Raw genomic sequence first — 20,591 nt, 5'->3', positions numbered from 1 at the left:
TAAAAAGGTGAGGTGGGTGGAGTAATGTGAACCTGGCAAAATATCTGAGCTTTGCTTTTACTTCATTAAAAAAACCTGTCATTATGTTTTATAGATTATAATAATGAAGATGAATTTGGAAGAAAGTTGAGGTTCCTTTTACAGCAGCTTCCACCTGTTAATTACAGTTTGTTAAAGTTTCTGTGTAGATTTTTAGCCAATGTAGCATCACATCATGAAGAAATTTGGTCTGCAAACTCTTTGGCTGCTGTCTTTGGTCCAGATGTCTTCCAGTAAGTTTTTCCACAAATTTTTATGTAATAATAAAAAAAAAGAATTTGTGAAGTGTCATTATACTATCTGCCAAGGATCATAGGTTGCCTGGTGAACCATTATTTTTTATAGTAGATCTGATTAACCCTCCGAGCATTTCTGTGAAGAGGGTACAAATTAGGTAGGCTTTACAGATGGGAAAACTGAGGCACAGAATGATGATATAAATTGCTCAGGTTTATAAAGTGACTCATTGGTTGTCTTCTCATTTTACCTGTATTTGATTTAAGGACTTTCAGTTCAATGTAGACTTTTATTCTTAGCATTTACACAGATGTGGAAGATCTGAAAGAGCAAGAAATAGTGAGCAGGATAATGGCTGGACTTCTGGAAAATTACTATGAGTTTTTTGAGAATGAAGAGGAAGATTTCTCATCTAATGATTTAAGTTCAATTACTGAACAGGTGAGAATATTTTAAAATACTCTACTTGGAGAATTTTTAAAGAATATGCTCTGAAGGGCTTGCATAAACTCAGGTGGAGTTTTAAAGTACTGAACAAAGCAGTTCACTTGGTTATTATATGTAGTCATGGGTGACACATCCATGTAATGTATGAATATGGTATTTTTTCTTAAGTTCTCAATTTGAGTAATAAAAGGTATTGAAAGTAGAATATATGTTAGTTTGTGGGGTTAGTGTGTTTTTCTTCTAACTTAAGCATTGTTTATTTTATAGAATGGGTGGGGTTTGCTTTTGCAAAGAAACTTTGCACATAAGAATGTAGGCAAAGGGTGAGAAGTAGAAGGTAGAGGGATAGATTAAATACAAAGTTCACACAAACTTTTAAAAATAGGAAGTTTTTCTTGATGAAAGTCACAGGTCAATAGAACAGTGCAGTCGTTCTCATTATGGGGAAGCTCACGGTAGTTTTTTAACTTTGTGACTTTGGAAAATTAACATTCATTTCTTTGGCTGCATTATATTTTGTTCTGCTATACCTTGATGGTTGAGATAGTACAAGAACCTGGTTACTTTCTCCTTCATGAAATGAGAATATTGATGAACAATAAATTTTTTAGTGTAAAAAATTGATTTATTTGATAAATTTATTGTAAAACCACATTAATTCATACTTTCCATGTTTAGAATTTATAATTTAGGTCTATGTGGAGGTTTTTCTTTTACACTTAAGTGAAATAATTCATCAAACTTTTATTAGGTTAAAGCCTGTGAAGTTACTTATATTTTGGGCCTGTGGCGTGGTTGCTCTTCTTTAATGAGTAAATCATTCATCTGGTTAAAATAAAATATACAGTAAAATTTCTTGGTTTACCCAAATCCACTCCTTTGCCTCCACATTGGTTTTCTATCTATTTTTTCCAGAGTTTCATTATGCAAATATAAGTAAATATTTGCTTAGTTTTTTAAACAGGAAAGTAGCATACTGCACACACTGTTCTGCATCTTTTTTTTTTTTTTTAAAGTCAGTTAACAGTGTATCAGGAAGTCTTAACTGGAAAAGAGAGAGCATATTCTTTTGTTTTTACTGCATAGATCCCTGTTGTATGGATGCAATGTTATGATTTATTTGATTTGTTGTACTTGATCTCCACTTGAAAGGTAACAGTATGCCCCATTTTTTCAGAAGAGTCCTGGTTTATATCTCCTTATGTAATTATTAGTAGCTCCCCTTATCACTCTTGTATGTATCCAGGTTTTGATGATTGATTATATGGTCATTATTTATTGATGCATATTGGGTGGAGTCTCTTCATTTGCTTTTAGATTAGGAAGCAGCAACTCTTGAAAGGTAGTTTATCATACAGATTTTCATTAGTTCTTATAGGTCTTGGTTCTGATAATGTGAACTTAGAAGTTTTATTTTCTGGGTAGCCCATCTTTTGTTTAAGAGTTTCTGTACTGTTGGGGACTTTTCTGGATAAGTCTAATATTTGGAGTTGAGACCTTCTTTAGTTTTCCATGTTTTCTTCCTGTAAGCATTTATATCGTCTGATTTTCACTCCCTCTTTCCCTTCCTCCCTTTTTCTTTTCCTCCCCCACCCCACCTTCCTCTTTTTTTTCACGTATCAGGAACTTTTAAGGAAACAGTAACAAGACAAATTGCAGTTTGTAATGTGTTAAACTGAGGATGAAAACAGTGTGCATGTGTATACCCAAGCGGATAGAATTTGTAGCCAGAATCAGTGATCCATATTTTTTGAACTTCTGTCATATACAGCTCCTGACTTAAAAACTTGGTTAGAATAAAGAAGTAACACATCTCTTCAAAATCATTCTTGCTTTATAGAAAACGATAAGAAGAGGGCAAGGAGATTTTCCTTAAACCATTAATGTCTTTTGATGCCCATAAGAAATCCCATCTTTGGGGAATTGTGTGTCACTTCTTTCCCTAAAGTTTTAGTTGAGGGGTGCCTGGCTAGCTCATTTGGTAGAACATATGACTCTTGATCTTGGGGTTGTAAATTCAAGCCCTAAGTTGAGCATAGAAATTACTTTAAAAAAAAAAAAATCTTAAAAGAAATTACATTTTAGTTTAGTGATTTATTTAGTTAAAATTAATGGCTGCTCAAAATGAAATAATATGCATACATTTGTGTTACTCATTTTTTACATATCTAAGATGATTTGATTTCTAAGACAATAATGATGCAGATATGCCCTACTACTTATATCTTGATGACTCTGAAGTCTTCAGGGTATGCCTTGACTGTGTTTTATGTTGTATAATTCTCTGATGTACAGTGGAATAACTCACATGTAATGCATTTGTGTTTTTATATTTCTTTATGCACTAAAAAATGTTAAGAAAACTTAACATATGTTGTGCTTTACATTAAATAGATTAGTGGTTAATTAACACCAGGACATAGTGTTGAATTCTGTGAATTTGCCCATGGATAGAAAAGAGGATATTAGGGGTTACTGGGTGGCTTAGTCAGTTGAGTCCAGTTCTTGATTTCGGCTCAGGTCTGGATCTCAGGGTCATGAGATCGAGCCCCATATTGGGCTCTGTGCTCATTGCAAAGTCTATGTGTACCTATCCCTTTGCTCCTCCCGCTGCTTTTGCCCTCTCTTTCTCAAATAAATAAAATCTTTAAAAAAAAAAAAAAAAGAGGATGTTAGTATATTGAGTAGAATGTACTCAATAAATGGAGTAGTGCTGTGAGTTGTAGGAGACAGGGATGTATATTTAATTATTTTGGCCCATATTGCTAATTACCCGAATCTGGTTTCTTACCTATTTTAATCACATTTCTGAACTATAAGTAGGTTACAGTAGTAGGCGGATACCTGAAAGCTTGCTTTCTTTAAAGCAGTTCTGATAACTTCAATTTGACTTGTGAGGCTGAAGTGATAGATATTGAGTGAAAGTAAAATTTCCTCAGACTTAGCACATTTTGGTTGTATTTTCAAATTGACCTAATTTAAATCCTCATATTTAAATCCCCTAATTTCTTATCCCCGTATTTAAAGATATGGGTAGATCTGGCCCATCCCTGATTATTTTTCTTCTGATTTTGATATTTGAAGGAAGTAAAGTTAATCTAGGACTCTGTTCTGTTGGAATTTCATCCTACTGATGCAAGTATTTTGCTGCTAGAGCCTTTTCAAGGTGGTAGATATTTCTATTAATAGTGTGAGAGAGATGACTGGCGATGATGAATAGGGAGTGTTTGAGAAATGACCCAGAGTTGGTGGACAGGTTCTTTGTATGGGATCCCTACTTGAATGCAAATTCAGTAGAGTGGTTTGAAGATGTAGGTGATAATTATGTTTCTTTATACATTTGAGAAGGCAGGTAGCAGCGTTCTCCACAAGCTGGAGTCTGGAGAGCAGGCATTTCACGAGGCCCTAGAGAAGGGAATTACAGCAGTCAAAGAAAGAAGAGATGTAAGTATGGATGAGGATTTTCCATAAGTGGAGTGAGTGGTTTTCCATGAGTGGAGTTGAGGCAGTTGCATATGTAGGGCAGGTTCGGAATAACTTAGGAATAGATAGACCACTGATAAGTAGAAGGTCAGGCTGACGAGGAGAGGATTGAGAATTTTTAAAGTATGGGGTGAGAGAGGGCATTTTAAAGTTTTTAATACTTATTCTTACCCAAACTAATTTAGTCATTTCTTACTATAGGAAGTTATATTTGGAGGCCTGGGAGATGAGGGGAGGGTGGGAAGAAAATCCCATTAGGCTGCTTTTTGTGTTGTATCTTACTGAATGATTATTGGTGAAAATACTGAACAATGTCAGTTGGTTTACGTAAAGCTTATTGAATTGAATATAATGTGTTCAAAGTAATTGAGTATAAGGTATTTGTAATTCCTAAGAGCTCTTGACTGTAGGTATAAACTAGTTTTTAAAACATCTACTGTAGCATGTTAAAATAGCAGTACCTCTCTACTGAAAATTTGTGGAATGAATAAATATTTATTCTCAGCTTAAATAACCATCTTAAATAAAAATTTTTTTAATATACTGTTGTGGTACCCAAACCTTTATTGATCAGCCACAGTAATTCCCATTTACTACCTCTGAAAACAGTATTTTCTTGCCATTTTTTTTTTCCTGCTTGAGTTACCAGGTAGATGTTAAGTATATTCTTGAATTTCATTAATTTATTAAATACATCTGGGGAAAAATGAAGGTTATTTTCCATGTGATTCCGTTTAAAAACTGATTTATCATATGAAATTTTGACCTTTGTATATAAATCTTACCGTTCAGTTAATGATCATTTACTGATTTTTAGTATTTTCATCATTGTTCAACATGATGGGGTAGACGAGGGTTAGCATTTAGAAGCACAGCAAATTTAGCTGAATCTGCTGCATATGCTTTATATATATGAAGTAAATGGTTCACAAATTGAGGTCTTTAAGTATTTTTGTTAGTAATGAATTTTTAGTGACCCAGATGACTAGTGACCTTGATACACAGGGGTTGAGAGCTCCTGCTTTAGTTTGGTGGCAAATACTCTCTGTCTGTCTCAAAAAAGAAGTGATGTTAAATGTAGAAACTAGGCTCTACGCTATATAGAAATAACAATTCCAGTTACAATGATAGCTATTATTTATTGCTTAGTATGTATAGACACTATAGAAGAGCTTGCATATATTATTTAATCCTTTCAACTAGCCTTATAAGGTAGGTAGTATGTATAGCATCTCCATTTTATTCATAGGCTTGGAGAAGTTAAGTAAGTTGAGGGATAGTTAAGGGCACAGTAGGAATGTGAAATATATATCTTTCTGCCTTCAGAGTCTGGCTTTTAAGTACTTACTGTGTTACACTTGAAAGCAGGCAGTCTATACTTGTTGATTACAAGTGTGCTAGAATGCCACGGAGAAATTACCTATCTTCTGGTTAAAGTTTACTTTCTGAGGGTATTCTAGCAACTGTGTTTTGACTGTCGGGAAAGATTACCTCTCTTACACACAGTGGTAAATTTATTTTAGGTATTTCCAGTGCATTTGGCTAGAATGGATAAAGGTATACTTTTACTGCTCTGTGTTTTCAATGACTAGTATTAAATTATAAAAGATGTTAAGATATTTTATGGCTAGTTTCTTCTTTGGGATAGCTTGACAAGTTATTTCTCATTTGGAAATATTTTGTGGGGGTTTTCCTTTTTCGATATTCATTGTCTTTTTATTAGAATGATTATTTACTTATGTAGCCAGTTTGATAATGGAAGACATTTTGTAGCCCCTGCCAGAAAGAAAATTATAGCCTTGAGTTGTGTTTACTGGCCAAAACAATGAGTTCCCCCTTGTAAGGTCCAGTCTCTTTATGAAAAATGCCATCTGAATCATTTAGAAGTTAGCTGACATTTTCTTTTTTTTTATTATTTGACAGAGATCAGAAGTAGGTGGAAAGGCAGGCAGAGAGAGAGAGGAAGGGAAGGAGGCTCCCTTCTGAGCAGAGAGCCTGATGCAGGGTTTACAGGGCTCGATCCCAGGACCCTGGGTTCATGACCTGAGCCTAAGGCAGAGGCTTTAACCCACTGAGCCACACAGGTGCTCCTAGCTGACATTTTCTAAAACATAGTTAACACCTTAAGGCAAAATTTCTCTGCCCTTTTCCAGCACTTATACTATATTAAAATCACTTGCTAAATGCACCTAGAAATTGGAGAGGTTAGTTGGAAGTCTTCATAACTATTTAGTCTGTAAAACTGATTGGTAGGAAATGAAGATTTTTTAATGTTAACTAACTGCAGTGTGCAGGGTTTTCATTGTTTACATTCTTACTCATATTCCTAGTGATATACTAAGGTAATCATAAGTTTGTGCTTTAAAATGTTAAGTTTGGTTTGCGCTTTTCTTCTAATATGGGAGAGTGGCAATTGCTTAGTCTGTTAGGAAAATTGGTCCTAGGAAATGAAGTAAAAAATGAGTTGTGTTAAAATTTTCTTAGAATAGTAGATCTTAGATAATGCCAATTAACAGTTATATTAAATTTTGATTTTCAATTTCCTCTTATTTATATAGGTTAATGAACTTTCTGAGGAAGAAGAGGAAGATGAAAAGCTGGAACATATAGAAGAACTTCCAGAAGAGGGTGCAGAAAAATCAAGTGACATGGCAGAGGTGGTACAATTAAAGATGACTGAGAACATCCTGGAACCAAGTAGTGTTACAGCATCAACAAGGTAGTATTTCAGTTGAAAGAACTTTAGCTTTTGAACATTTTATTCTAGATGTAGATTCACTGAAGCACTGAATCATGCAAATTGTAATAGTGTGTGAAAGATTAGTTTGTGTGTGGAGGCATCTGTGTAGCTCAGTCAGTTAAGCATCTGCTTTCGGCTCAGGTTATGATCCTGGGGTCCTGAGATGGAGCCCTGCATTGGGCTCCCTGCTCGTGGGAAATCTGCTGCTCTCTCTCTCTCTGTTGCACTCCCCCTGCTCATGCATGCGCTTGCTCTTTCTCTCGCTTGCTTACTCTCTCTCAAATCTTAAAAAAAAAAGAAGATTGATGTGTGTGTAAAAAAAGAGCAATGAGAAAATTGTAAGCAAACCTGCTAAGAAAATTTCAGGTATTAGCCTTTATATTTCTCTCCCCCCCACCCTTTTTAAAAAGATTTTATGTATTTGAGAGAGACAGGGTGAGAGAACACAAGCGGGGGGAGCGCAACAGGGGGAGAGGGAGAAGCTGACTTCCCACTGAGCAGGAGCCTGACGTGAGGCTTGATCCCAGAACCCCAAGATCATGACCCAAGACCAAGGCAGACAGACACTCATCCAACTGAGCCACCCAGGTGCCCCTAGTATTTAGACTTCTTTTTCAAAAGAAAACCTCTTACATTTATTCTTAAAATTTGTTTTTGTATTTTTAGTATGTTTTAGTTGAGTTGGGTGAAATTTAAGAACCTTTGGAAATGGAATGATAGTGTGGTTGAATTGACTTGTATTTCCAACTTCTGGGCTAGAACTAGGTTGTTAGGCTGTAAGGAGAGAACTCCGATACATTCAAGATAGTTCTTCCCAATCTTTTCATGTAGGAAGGGATAATATTCACATGGCATACTGTGTAAACTTCATAAATGTGGTAGGGTGGAGGCACTGTCTTAGTGCATAGGTGGAGTCATTGGATACACTGTTTAGGAAGCTTTATTTATTAAGATTTTATTTGTCAGAGAGCAAGCAAGTGCACAAGCAGTGGGGGAGCAGCAGGTACAGGTTTTGGATGATTGATTGCATGGAAGTAAAAAAAAAAAAAATACATTCTTTGATTGCCCACCATGGATGAAAGAAAAATAGGGAAAAATAGCCCTAGAATGCACAAGCCCTAGCATATAGGGAGCTATGTATAAATTTGTTTTATGAAATTAGTGGATACTGGAGATTGAACTTTTGGTAGCTTTTAATGTTCTATTTTTTTTGAGTTTTTCTGAGAGGTGGTTCATGAACATAGTATTAGGTATCTACTCTATTTCTTTTCACAAATAGCTGTGGGAAAATATGTTAGACCCTAGGGAAATAAACCTTTAGTGATGGTTTAAAATAGCCATTCTCAAACTTCTTGTTTTCAAATGTTACATTCTTAAAAATTATTGACTCCAATGACCTTTGTTAATGTTGATTATACCGATGGGCATTTACCATGTTGTAAATTAAAAACAGCATGTTTGAGGCACTGGAAGTGTTTCTTTGTAGACTTGTAGTTGGGAAGATGCTTATGTACAGCTATTTATGACTTAAGAGGCTTTTTCTTTTTGTTTTTATGTGGTTTTTTTTCTTTGTTTTACCTAACAGTTTTTTGACTGATAAATTCCTCCTCCTTTGTTAGTTTTAGATCAGCAGTTCTCAGACTTGGTCTTATAACACCCTTATACACTTAAAAATTATTTAGGACCCGAAGAACTTTTCTTTTCGTGGGTTGTAATTATTGGTATTTACTATATTAGGAATTAAAACTGAGAAATTTATATATATTTATAAAGTAGCAATAAACCTATTACATGTTAATGTAAAATTTTTATTTATTTATTTATTTTTTAAAAGACTTTATTTATTCATTTGAGATAGAGACAGAGAGAGCACAAGCAGGGGTAGAAGCGAGGGAGAGGGAGAAGGAAACTCCCTGCTGAGTCGGAGCTGGACATGGGGCTTAGTCCCAGGACCTGGAGATCACGACCTAAGCTGAAGGCAGACCTTAACCATGTGAGGCACGCAAGTGCCCCCTTAATGTAAAATTTTAAAATGTAACTGTGTTTTCCAAAATCTCCAAAAACCTTCTTAGTGAAAAATTTTTTAGTGGCTTATTTTATATTTTTACAGATATAAGTGTCTTTAATGTCTGGCTTAGTAGATGACAGCTGAATTCTTGCATTTTCCTCTGTATTGCATTTCTTGTTGTTTGTTATTTTGGTTAAAGTATGTGAAGAAAATTTGCCATCACACCAGTATGTAGTTAGAAATAGAATATTCGTAGCCTTCTCAGGTAATTGTGTGTCCATTCTTCTTTGATAATAGGCCAAAACATTGAGTAGCAGCTTCTTCAAAGTTATTTGTATTATGAAATTTGAAACCATATATGTGTTTTTTTTCAGCTCTGATCTTTTGGTCTGTCTTGTGCTGTGATTATTTTATTTATGCTTGATTTTGTAACTTGGTATATTGGGCATTTAGAAAATGCAGCTTAAGGGAGTTATTCAGCTCTTCCAAATGATGATACATTTTGTTATATAATATCAACAGTTCACATTCTTTAATATCACCATTGATTATATCAGATATCAGAAGTGTCTTTTAAGTACTGGGACATTAATGAGTTCATGGTAAAAATATAGGTTTTCCACAATTCAGATTTTTTCTGAAAACTGAAATTTTATCAGTACTGTCACTTGCTTTTCTTGAAGTCTCAGTCTTACTCATTTTTGAGAAGATGTCTGCCACATATTCAGGTTGAAATAACCATAGTTTGTCAGCCTATCTCTCGACTGAAAATGGTGTTCTGTGATAAAACTTCAACTCACAATTTAGACAAGACAGGCATTGTACTGCATTATGTGGCAGAAGTGTTTTATGTGTGCTTCCCATTTTGTGACACCAAATATTAAATGAAGTGTACTCAGGGCTGAGATAAAAGTAATAATTTTTACTGCTTCTTCATCAAGGACTAGTCCTCTATTAAAAAAATTACAAGTAGGTGGTGGTAAAGAATGCAGTGGCCCTGGAACAGTCTTATATGACTTGCCTGGATTTATACTAAGACCTCAGCATTTTTTTGGCCATTGATATTGTATCATCATGCAAATGTCAGCACAGTGGAAAAGGCAAATACTATGAAAATAGCTTTGGTCTTTTGGTTCACAGACCATCCTTTGACAACCGGTGGTTTAAATATTTATGTAGCAGTGGTGTTGATTGGTCTATTCATTCATTCTTCCTCCCTCCCTCTCTTTTCATTTCTTCTTTCTTTCTCTCTTAAGATTTTATTTGAGAGAGAAAGAGTGCACGTGCCTGTGCACAAGTGAGGGGCAGAGGAAGAGGGAGAAGCGGGCTCCCCATTGAGCAGGGAACCCCAATGAAAGTCTCGATCCCCAGGATCCTGGGATCCTGACCTGAGCCAAAGGCAGACACTTAACCAACTGAGCCATTGAGGCACCCCAACATCTATTATTTCTTTGTATTGTTTGCTGTTAGTCATATTTTGTGACGGTTGACCTGATAGCAGAGAGGAAAAAATGGTGGGGTTTAGGTTTAAGTAGCTTAGGGTACACAAAAAGCATCAGTGTTACCCATGAGGTCCATGGAAATCTCAAGATCAGTTTCAAAGTACCTTTAGAAAGCATAAAATGTGCTTTCTATCCACATATTTATCTGTTACTTAGCTTTGCTATTTAAATATACAGATTTTAGGGGAATTCTTACTTTTAAAAAACATTTTAAAAAAGATTTTATTTTAATATTTATTATTATTAGAGAAGGCATGAGGTGTGGGGAGGGGTAGATGGAAGAGAGGGACAAGCAGAATCTCTGCTGACCACGGAGCCCAGTGTGGAACTTGATCTCAGGACCCTGGGATCATGACCCAAGTGGAAAGGAGAGGCTCTAACCCACTAAGCCACCTAGGCGCCTATAAATTTTTTTTTTTTAAGATTTTATTTATTTACTTGACAGAGATCACAAGTAGGCAGAAAGGCAGGCAGAGAGAGAGGGGGAGGCAGGCTCCCTCCTGATCAGAGAGCCCAAAGCTGGGCTCCATCCCAGGACCCTGAGATCATGACCTGAGCCGAAAGCAGAGGCTTTAACCCACAGAGCCACCCAGACGCCCCAAGCACCCCTACCTTTAAAATATTTAAGACAGGTGGGGGAGTTCTGAATAAGTTCTTAACTTTTTTTTTCTGAACACATTCTTAACTTTTTTTTTTTTTTTAACATTTGTGCCTCATAATCTTTTACGTAGGCTTCAGGTTTAGGCAAATTTTAACTTATGCTCATATTTACAGAAATACACAGCAAAAAGTTAATTGGCATTATTATAGACTTCATTTATAGTTGCCCCTCCCCCCCTTTTTTTTGAGAGAGAAAGAGAGCATGCACATATGTGCATGTGTGAGTTGTGAATTGGGGAGCAGAGGGAGAGAGAGAATCTCTAGCAGGTTCCACACCCACAGGAACCTGACTTGGGGCTTAATCCCATGACCTCATGGCCCCAAGATCATGACCTGAGCTGAAATCAAAAGTGGGATAGTTAACTGACTGAGTCCTCCAGACGTCCCTACCTACAGTTGTGCTTTTAATGCCTTGCTAAAACTTGGGATTTAGAAATGGGAATTTCGGTATTCTTTTTATTGGCTGTGGCGGGCTGCTTTTTTTTTTTTTTTTTTAAGATTTTTTTTTTTTTTAAGATTTTATTGATTTGACAGAGAGAGATCACAAGTAGACAAAGAGGCAGGCGGAGAGGGAGAGAGGGAAGCAGGCTCCCTGCTGAGCAAAGAGCCCAATGCGGGACTCGATCCCAGGACCCCGAGATCATGACCTGAGCCGAAGGCAGCGGCTTAACCCACTGAGCCACCCAGGCGCCCTTAAGATTTTATTTGGGAGAGAGAATGAGCGATTGGGTGGGGCAGAGGGGGAGAGAGAGAGAGAATGAGAATGAGAGGCATACTCCCCACTGAGCAGGAATCCTTGTGCGGGGCTCCATCCCAGGATCCAGAGATCATAACCTGAGCAGAAGGCGGACGCTTAATGAACTGAGCCACCCAGGCACCCTGGTAGGGCTTCATTTTTGTGAGTTCGTTGGTTACTGGTGGTTTGTTCTTTTTTATACAGAAAAGAAGATGTAGTGATTGAGGAAGAGCTCTGAGTTTAGGGTTTTGAGATTAGTCTCTCCAACTTCATTCTGTGGATGCCTTATTGCTAAGGAAATGAGCCTTCACTGGACTACAGATAGGTGAAAAAAGTAGTCATAACTTTTTCCCTTTTCTTTCATCCATTGAGTCAGATAGTTTGCAGAATATTCATTTGGCAGATTTTTATCAATTCACCGTGTTTTCATTAGTTGGGTTCCACTTAAGTGAAAGAGAATGTATTTTGGTGAAGTATCAGATATGTTGGGTGGAAAAGAGTAGAATTTATGCTCTGGTTCATAAGAAAGGTTTATTAAAGTGAAATTTCCTTTAAAGTACCAGAGCATAATAGATATTGATAGTTTCTCTTCTCTTCCCCTTGCCCTATAAATGATGGATTTAACATTTTTATTTTATTTTTATTATTATTATTATTTTTTTGGTGGTCAGCAAAGCAAAGTTTATTGAGTGATAGAATACAAAGCTCCCAAAGAGGAGGGGGCCCCAAGAGGGTTGCCTGCATTTAATATTTTAAAGACTTGTAGTTGTTACAACTTAACTGACAAAAATAGTAAGGAATCTTTCTTTCTTTTTATTCTTTCATAGGTATAGGATATTCCCAGGTTGTTGGGGAAGGTGAAGAAAGGGTTTTTGCTTTTGGCTTGAAAGGAATATATGATTTTTGTTTGTTTGTTTATTTTTATTTTTATTTTTATTTTAAAGATTTTATTTATTTATTTATTTGTCAGAGTGAGAGAGGGAGAGAGAGCAAGCACAAGCAGACAGAATGGCAGGCAGAGGCAGAGGGAGAAGCAGGCTCCCTGATGAGCAAGGAGCCCGATGCGGGACTCGATCCCAGGACGCTGGGATCACGACCTGAGCTGAAGGCAGCTGCTTAACCAACTGAGCCACCCAGGCGTCCCTGTTTGTTTATTTTTTACATAAATTTGCTTTTTGAAATTAACATTTTTTTAAAATAATTTTGGTGTGGTTTTGGCATAAATTATATGGAAATCCTAATTTTAGATTAGAAAAATTTACCACTAGAGTTTTTCTGAATATGGTTAGTAAATGAACAGTAGTGATACTGTACCTTTTATACATCTGTTTTATCAGTTTCATAACATATTCTTGAATAGTATAGTTTCATAACATATCCTCGAATAGTATAGTATGACTAATGAAAACAAACAGATTGGTTTTTCTGCTTTAAATTGGATTAGGCTGAAATATTCTTATAAAAGTTATATTCTTATAGAAGTTCTACCCATATTCAAAATTTCATGCCCTTTTCCTGTGTCCTGAAAAGTTGGCACAGACTTGGGAAGAAATTTGCGGTTTCCTGATGAGGTCTTTCCTTGTCAGTAGTGACCTCATGTTGCAGCCTGCTTCCATTTAGACTACAGCTCTAATAATTGCTCAGCAGTTTTTATAAGCCCATCACCATCCTTCATGGTGTTTGAAGTCTATCTGCTGTTACTTGTTGGGAGATGAATTGGATTCATAATGGCTTGCAGAGCTCTGTTGCACACGTAAAATGATCTGTATCAGATTTAATTGAAGCAGAGTTGCAGTACTGTTACTGAAGTGTTATTTGTAACATCAAATAGTTGTCATTGGGAGATTGAAATAATAGTATTTCCCTATGATTACTGTATTTGAATTACAAAATCTTACAATTGGAATAAATGGCTGCAAGATTGATTTTATGTAATGTTCTCTAGGAGATTATGTGATGGTAGGCAGATTTAAAAGTAGAGTTAACAGAAGGGAGAAAAAGGTCAGAGAATGACTATAAACTTTAAACATTATACTTGACTGAGGACTTTAAAATATGCATGACCCTTGTACTTTATTGTTAGTTCTCTTTGTCTTCTTCCAGGGGGGTTTAGTGAAAACAGAATAAACATGGTCTTTATGGCATCTGTCTATATAGTATGTAAGTAATTTGACCTTAAATTTGTCAGCAACTGTTTTTTTTTTTTTTAAGATTTTATTTATTTATTTGACAGAGAGAGAGATCACAAGTAGGTAGAGAGGCAGGCAGAAGGAGAGGGGGAAGCAGGCTCTCTGCTCAGCAGATGTCGGACTTGATCCCAGGACCCTGAGATCCCAAGATGTCAGACTTGATCCCAGGACCCTGAGACCATGACCTGAGCCCAGGGCAGAGGCTTAACCACTGTGCCACCCAGGCGCCCCAGAAGTATTTTTCTTATGTCTTTATTAATCAGAACTCATATCCTTATGATACCTATGCTATTTTGTTGCTGATACAAATGGCATAACTGTATTGACAAATAGTTTTTACAGGTAAGTATTAGCCATGGTTTGTGCATAAGTGCTTTTTTACCCAAGGAAATTGACTATATTCTGAAAATATAGAATAATTAAATTCTTTGAAAACCAGATCAGTCCTTTGTCCTTTACAAGCTCAGAGAATGAAGTTGTACAGTCAGCTTTGTAGTATGAATGACAGTCTGACTTAAAAGTACAAAATCTATTTATTTGATTTATTTACTATAGCTTGTTGGGGTGGGAAGAATATTATTGAAAGGAACTGTTTATTTGATTGTCGCTGCATATTTTTTGGAGCTAAGGGACCTTTACTTTACAATATTATGGGATCTTTACAATATTATTAAAAAGGGGTAGAAACCAAAAAGATTAATTCCTCTGCCTATCCATCCAATATAAGATTGGTAGAACTTTTCCTCTTTTTGGCTCTTTTGGATAACTGGAACATTTTATGAAAATTTAGTCATTTTAAAAGGTGGAAATATATCTAGCAACTTTAACTTCTTTAACTTATTAGTATGGGTAAGAGTTATCACTAGTGCTGATAAAAAAATGGTACTTTTGGGGCCTACCTCAGAGATTTAGGGAGGGCTCCAGAAATCTATTCTTTAAAAGCTTTTTAAAAAAATGGAAAATAACTCATACATGCAGAAATAGGCATAAAACAAATGTATAGCAAAACCAAGTTAGTCAAAGCATCTGTCTACGTGTATAACCACCAACTAGATCTAGAAGTAAACACTGATATACCCCAGTAAGTCTCAGAATCCTGATCTTCACCCACCCCCCAACTAAAGGAAACCATGTTGACTTTTTTTTGTCAATACATAGCCTTTTAAAACATTTTTTTCTTATTATTTAAATTCAGTTGACATATAGTATATTATTAGTTTCAGAGGTAGGGTTCAGTGATTGATCAGTTGTATTTAATACCCAGTGCTCATTACATCATGTGCCCTCTTTAATGTTCATCATCCAGTTACCCCATTGCCCGGTGCCCCTCCCGTTGAGCAACCCTCAGTTTGTTTCCATTGACTAGGAGTCTCTTATGGTTTGTCTTCCTCTGATTTCATCTTGTTTTATTTTTCCCCCTCTTCCCGTATGCTCCTCTGTTTTGTTTCTTAAATTCCACACATGAATGAAATCATATGATAATTATCTTTCTCTGATTGACTTATTTTGCTTAGTATAATACCCTCTAGTTCCATTTGCATTGTTGGAAATGATAAGGTTTCCTTTTTTAAAATTAAATAGAAAAATTTTTAAAAGACATTATTTATTTGAGATAGAGTGAGAAAGCATGAGTTGGGGGGAGGGGCAGAGGGAGAGGAAGAAGCAGGTTTTCCACTGAGCGGGGAGCCTAATGTGGGGCTCAATCCTAGGACCCTGGGATCACAACCCAAGTTGAAGGCAGACGCTTAACCCACTGAGCCACCCAGGCACCCCTGCATATATACCTCTTAAGAAGCACAGTCAAGGGGCGCCTGGGTGGCTCAGTGGGTCAAAGCCTCTACCTTCAGCTTGGGTCATGATCCCAGGGTCCTGGGATCGAGCCCTGCATTGGGCTCTCTGCTCAGAGGGGAGCCTGCTTCACCCACTTCTCTCTCTGCCTGCCTCTCTGCCTACTTGTGATATCTATTTGTCAAATAAATAAATAAAAATCTTAAAAAAAAAAAAAAAAAGCACAGTCAAGACAGACTATTTCCATCACCCAACAGTTGGGCCCCAGACTGCCACTGATCTGCTTTCTGTCATTGTGTAGATAAAGTTAGCCTGTTTTACAATTTCATGCAAATGGAGTCTCCTACAGTAGGTAGTCTTTTGTGTCTGGCATCTCTGCTTGGCATTAGGTTGAGATGCATGTTGTTGCATGTTTCAGATGTTTGTGCCATTTATTTATTTATTTTAAAAATATTTATTTTAAAAATTTTGTTTATTTATTTGACAGAGAGCACAAGCACGGGGAACAGCAGAGGGAGAGGGAGAGGCAGGCTCTTGGCCGATCAGGGCCCGTTGTGGGGCATGATCCAGTACCCTTGGATCATGACCTGAGCCAAAGCCAGGCGCCTCTTTGTGCCTTTTATTTAAAAAAATACTGAGCGTATTCCTTTGTAAAGGATGTCCCACACCTTGTGTCTGCTTTCACCTGTTTGGGTTGATACCTTTGTTTGGCTGTTGTGAATAAAGCCTCTGTGTTTGTGCAAGTCTTCCAGTGGAATTAAGCTTTCACTTCTCTTGAGTAAATACCCAGGAGTACAATTGCTGGCTCATTTGCTAGGTTTTTTAGGGAAGTGCTAAACTGGTTTCCAAAGTGATTGGGACGTTTTAAATTTCCAGCGTCAGTATAGGAAAGTTCTAGTTGCTTTACATCCTTATCTTACCAGCACTTTGATTTTACTTTTAAACATTTTAGTGGTGTCCACATCTTGTTGTGGGTTTCAGTTAAACTTTTAACTATGGTAAAAATGAGGATGTTATCTATATTTTTATAATGATCAGTAGATACCGTGGTGCAGAATTTGCTAAGGAAGTCCTATTAATGGTACAGTGAATGAAGTAGCATGAATTTATTATTGGTTTTGCCTTTTTTGTAACTTGAGAACATCCTCTAGTAGTAGCATATTGCTTTTACTTCTGGGAAGGAATACAGAGTATGCATTGAGCCCTTATACTATCCTAGATGAGGTTGTTTTGTTGGGGGTAGTAGTCTACATTTTTCCCTTGAGCCTTGGAATTTAGGTCAGTGTTTCTCCAAGTGAGCACCAAATGAAGTAGTTGGCGCCACACACACACACACACACACACACACACACACACGGGTATGTATATTTATTTTTTTGTGTGAAAAATAATTTTTTAAAAAAGATTTTATTTATTCATTTGAGAGAGAGAATGAGAGACAGAGAGTGTGAGAGGGAGGAGGCTGGTCAGAGGGAGAAGCAGACTCCCCACCAAGCAGGGAGCCTGATAATGAGACTCAATCCCAGGACTCCAAGATTATAACCTGAGCCGATGGCAGTTGCTTAACCAACTGAGCCACCTGGGCATCCCCCAAAATAAATTTTTTAGAAAATTAGAATCCTACTCTGCCAGAAACGAACCTAAAACATGGTGTTTGTTCCCCTGATTGTGTCAAGGTAGTGCACCTGTGGCAGTTTTCAACACTTTTTATACTTAGTACTGAAAAGTTTTATACCTAATGTCTTTCTTTGATTACAGTGCCCATTTATCTCCCATCAGCATCTTACCAGCCTCTGCGGAGTAAGTAATATACTTGCAGAAGACCATTTTTTTTTTAAATTTAAAAATATTACTTCACTGTAGAAATAAAAATCATGTATTTATTAAATAAAAACATGTTTAAAAATTGTGAACTTATTGTGCTTACCTTAGGAGAAGGATTGTACATAAGGGAGTGAAACTAGTTAATATTTTTATGTACTGCAATAGGAACAAATGAAGAAGGAATGCATTGCCTAATATATAAAATAAAGATTGAACTTTCTTCAGATGATTTTTTTGGTCTTCTGAAATGATTGAGAAATGTCATAGATCTTTTTTTATTAAGTTTTCTTTGAGAAGTAAACTTCATGTAACAAATGTTGACAGGACCCCTAGAGTTTCTTTGATTTAGCTGAATGTTGACAAATTATTTTGCTTTATACATGTAGCTTTAAAAAATCTGTTTAAATGTTTTTTCTATAGAGGAGCAAGGAACGAATTACTGGGACAACTGATCTTTCCCACCTTAGTAGTAATAGTGATATGATTGCTTTGTATGATAATTTCTTTTAAAAATTTAATCCATTATCATGTATTCCTTTTATGTGTTTCTTTTTTTACTCTGGTTTACCCATTTAAATACCTTGATAATTTGTTTTATTACTCACGTTTTAACATTTGTAATTATGTGGCCAAATACACAGTTAGGGTGACTGCTTCTCACTAACATGTGTTCTGTTTTGTAGCATTTTAGAAAGAACAATTAGAGCAGCTGTGGAACAGCACCTTTTTGATCTGCAGAGCAGCATAGATCATGATCTTAAGAATTTACAACAGCAGAGTCTGGTGTGTAATAATGAAGCAGAAAGTTTTAATTGTGATGGTGAAGGATCTAATAACCAGTAAGAAACTTTTTATAATGTTTCACTATTATTTTTCAGAAATATAAAATTGTTTTAATTGTTTTATCTTTTAAAAACCATAATTTACTTAAATAATGGGATCTCGGGGATTTCTGAAAGTGTGTGTGGAAAGTGACTTTATGTTGCATATATTCACTTAACATTGAAAATCTAAATCATCCATTACGGTAGTAGACATTAAATCCATTACTGCCAGGTTTTCCTTCCTGAACATCAGTTGAAGTAGTGAGCTTACCTCACTATGTTGTATGAAGAATAACATTAAAAATATGAGACTCATACTGTGTGCTACACATGGTCACACCATGAGAGACATGAAATGATCTAGACAGCTAGGTGCAGGGAGAACAGATTGGCATCACTCATGTTGCATTTACTCATTGAGTGAAACGGTGAACAGAATCATCCTTTGCTATTAAAGTTTATGCCAGCTACTACCCTGCTGCCCTCCCTATGTACTTTTTTTTTAATAGTTTAGCTGTTAATAGTTGAATTTTGTATTAGTTAAAAGTACCTATGTGTGCTTTGTGATTTTCTTCCACTCTTCATCTGACTTGTTACCTTTAAGTGGATGAAAGGCCTTATCTCCTTTCCTGTTACCTCAGCCCTGCACTTGAGGGATATATAGGTGCCTTTCTTTGAGACCATAATACAGTGATTTTATAGTATTTAGTTACCAGATTTTATTTGGAGGACAGATGAGAAAGATGGATCCAAGTTTGGAGGATTCATAGGAGGTTAAAAAAAAAAAAAGATTATTGTGTAAAGCGTTTTTTTTCCTTCCTTTCTTTTTTTTTTTTTTTGAAGAGTTAGATTTTTTTTTTAAAGGCCAAGTTTGCGTAGTACACTAGAATAGCTATTAAATATGAACTGAAACTGAAAAAATTAATGGATCTGAAAACCAGTGGTTGCAATATGTTTATTTTAGGAATACCATATTGTACAGCTGCAGGTGTGCTGTATATCTGAATAGATAGATGGCAGCACTAGCCTGTGCAGCTCTCTGGCCCTGATTTGTAGTGCTTTGAAGGCATGATTAGAACTGATAAAACTGGGTTAATATAGAGACTATTTGGGCTGAATATGAAGGAAAAAAGCAGCATCTGAAAAAAAAATAATAATGTAACTAGAAGTTGGAAATTGTGGAGAACTGTTTCAAAGGTTATAATTAATATACATAGATTCTCTATGTATCTCTAGCTAAGTATCTATGTATCTCTAGCTAAGCTAGAGATCCTGAAACCCATGCCCATGCTCAATCTTATTTTTATCTCTGGGAAGTAACTCATGTTCCTTCATTGATGGTGGTATTGTCTCTGTAAACAAAAGCCTGCTGCAGTATATTGCATATTCTAAATTATGTAACATGAAAAATCTGAAGTAGGAAGCTATTCCTATCATGCTTAATAAGGTGTTGGACATTATCATGTCTAGTGCTAGACTTGTATTTTAATTGGAACAGTTCATTATAATTGAGAGTATGCATTTGTAAGGGAAATTATTTTGATACATAAATTATTCTTTCAGCCATTCATTTGTTTTTGAAAATTTTCAGAGAGAATAACAAAGTAGTTTGAATTCCTAGAGAGACAAAGATAAACTGAGTGTGTTTAATAATCTAATTTTGCAAAATAAAGAAAGTGTGAAGTTTTATGAAAAGGACACATTTTCTTTAACAAGTGAAAGTTTCAGATCATTATTGATACTTATTTATTTAAAAGGCATTACATATTTAACATATGGCCTGATCCAGTTTTTTAATCTTCATTACTAGGGTGGATATTGCTGATGATATTATTAATGCCAGTGAAAGTAACAGAGACTGTTCAGAACCTGTGGCTAGTACTAATTTAGACAATGAAGTTATGCAGCAAGATTTTGTATTTGAGGATGAAGAAAATAACCAGGTAAGAAATGCAAAGACTAAAATCTTTGTTTTAGGTTTGCTTTATGTGTTCCTTTTTAAAAATTTTATTTTATTTATTTATTTGACAGAGATCACAAGTAGGCAGAGAGGTAGGCAGAGAGAGAGAGAGGAGGAAGCAGGCTTCCTGCTGAACAGAGAGCCCGAAGCGGGG

At 36.0% G+C, this 20,591-nt stretch overlaps 1 protein-coding gene across 7 annotated transcripts in view; it reads left to right on the top strand.

Annotated features, from left to right (window-relative positions):
* FAM13B (family with sequence similarity 13 member B) overlaps positions 1-20,591 on the top strand; it is an 87,673-nt gene that overhangs the window by 33,601 nt on the left and 33,481 nt on the right. For 4 of the 7 annotated variants that reach the window (XM_047729670.1, XM_047729668.1, XM_047729667.1 and 1 more), the window contains exons 5-11: positions 95-272; positions 576-717; positions 4,072-4,167; positions 6,765-6,925; positions 17,588-17,629; positions 18,337-18,492; positions 20,288-20,420. In XM_047729670.1, coding sequence (XP_047585626.1) covers positions 95-272; positions 576-717; positions 4,072-4,167; positions 6,765-6,925; positions 17,588-17,629; positions 18,337-18,492; positions 20,288-20,420 — 908 coding nt within the window. The remainder of the gene's footprint in view (positions 1-94; positions 273-575; positions 718-4,071; positions 4,168-6,764; positions 6,926-17,587; positions 17,630-18,336; positions 18,493-20,287; positions 20,421-20,591) is intronic. The other 3 variants (XM_047729673.1, XM_047729674.1, XM_047729671.1) reach the window with 2 other exon arrangements.

The sequence above is a fragment of the Lutra lutra genome, chromosome 5 (assembly GCF_902655055.1).
Source record: "Lutra lutra chromosome 5, mLutLut1.2, whole genome shotgun sequence".
NCBI classification, from domain to species: domain Eukaryota; kingdom Metazoa; phylum Chordata; class Mammalia; order Carnivora; family Mustelidae; genus Lutra; species Lutra lutra.
Note: the sequence above shows the minus strand (reverse complement) of the source record. Positions and strands in the feature narration are given on the sequence as shown.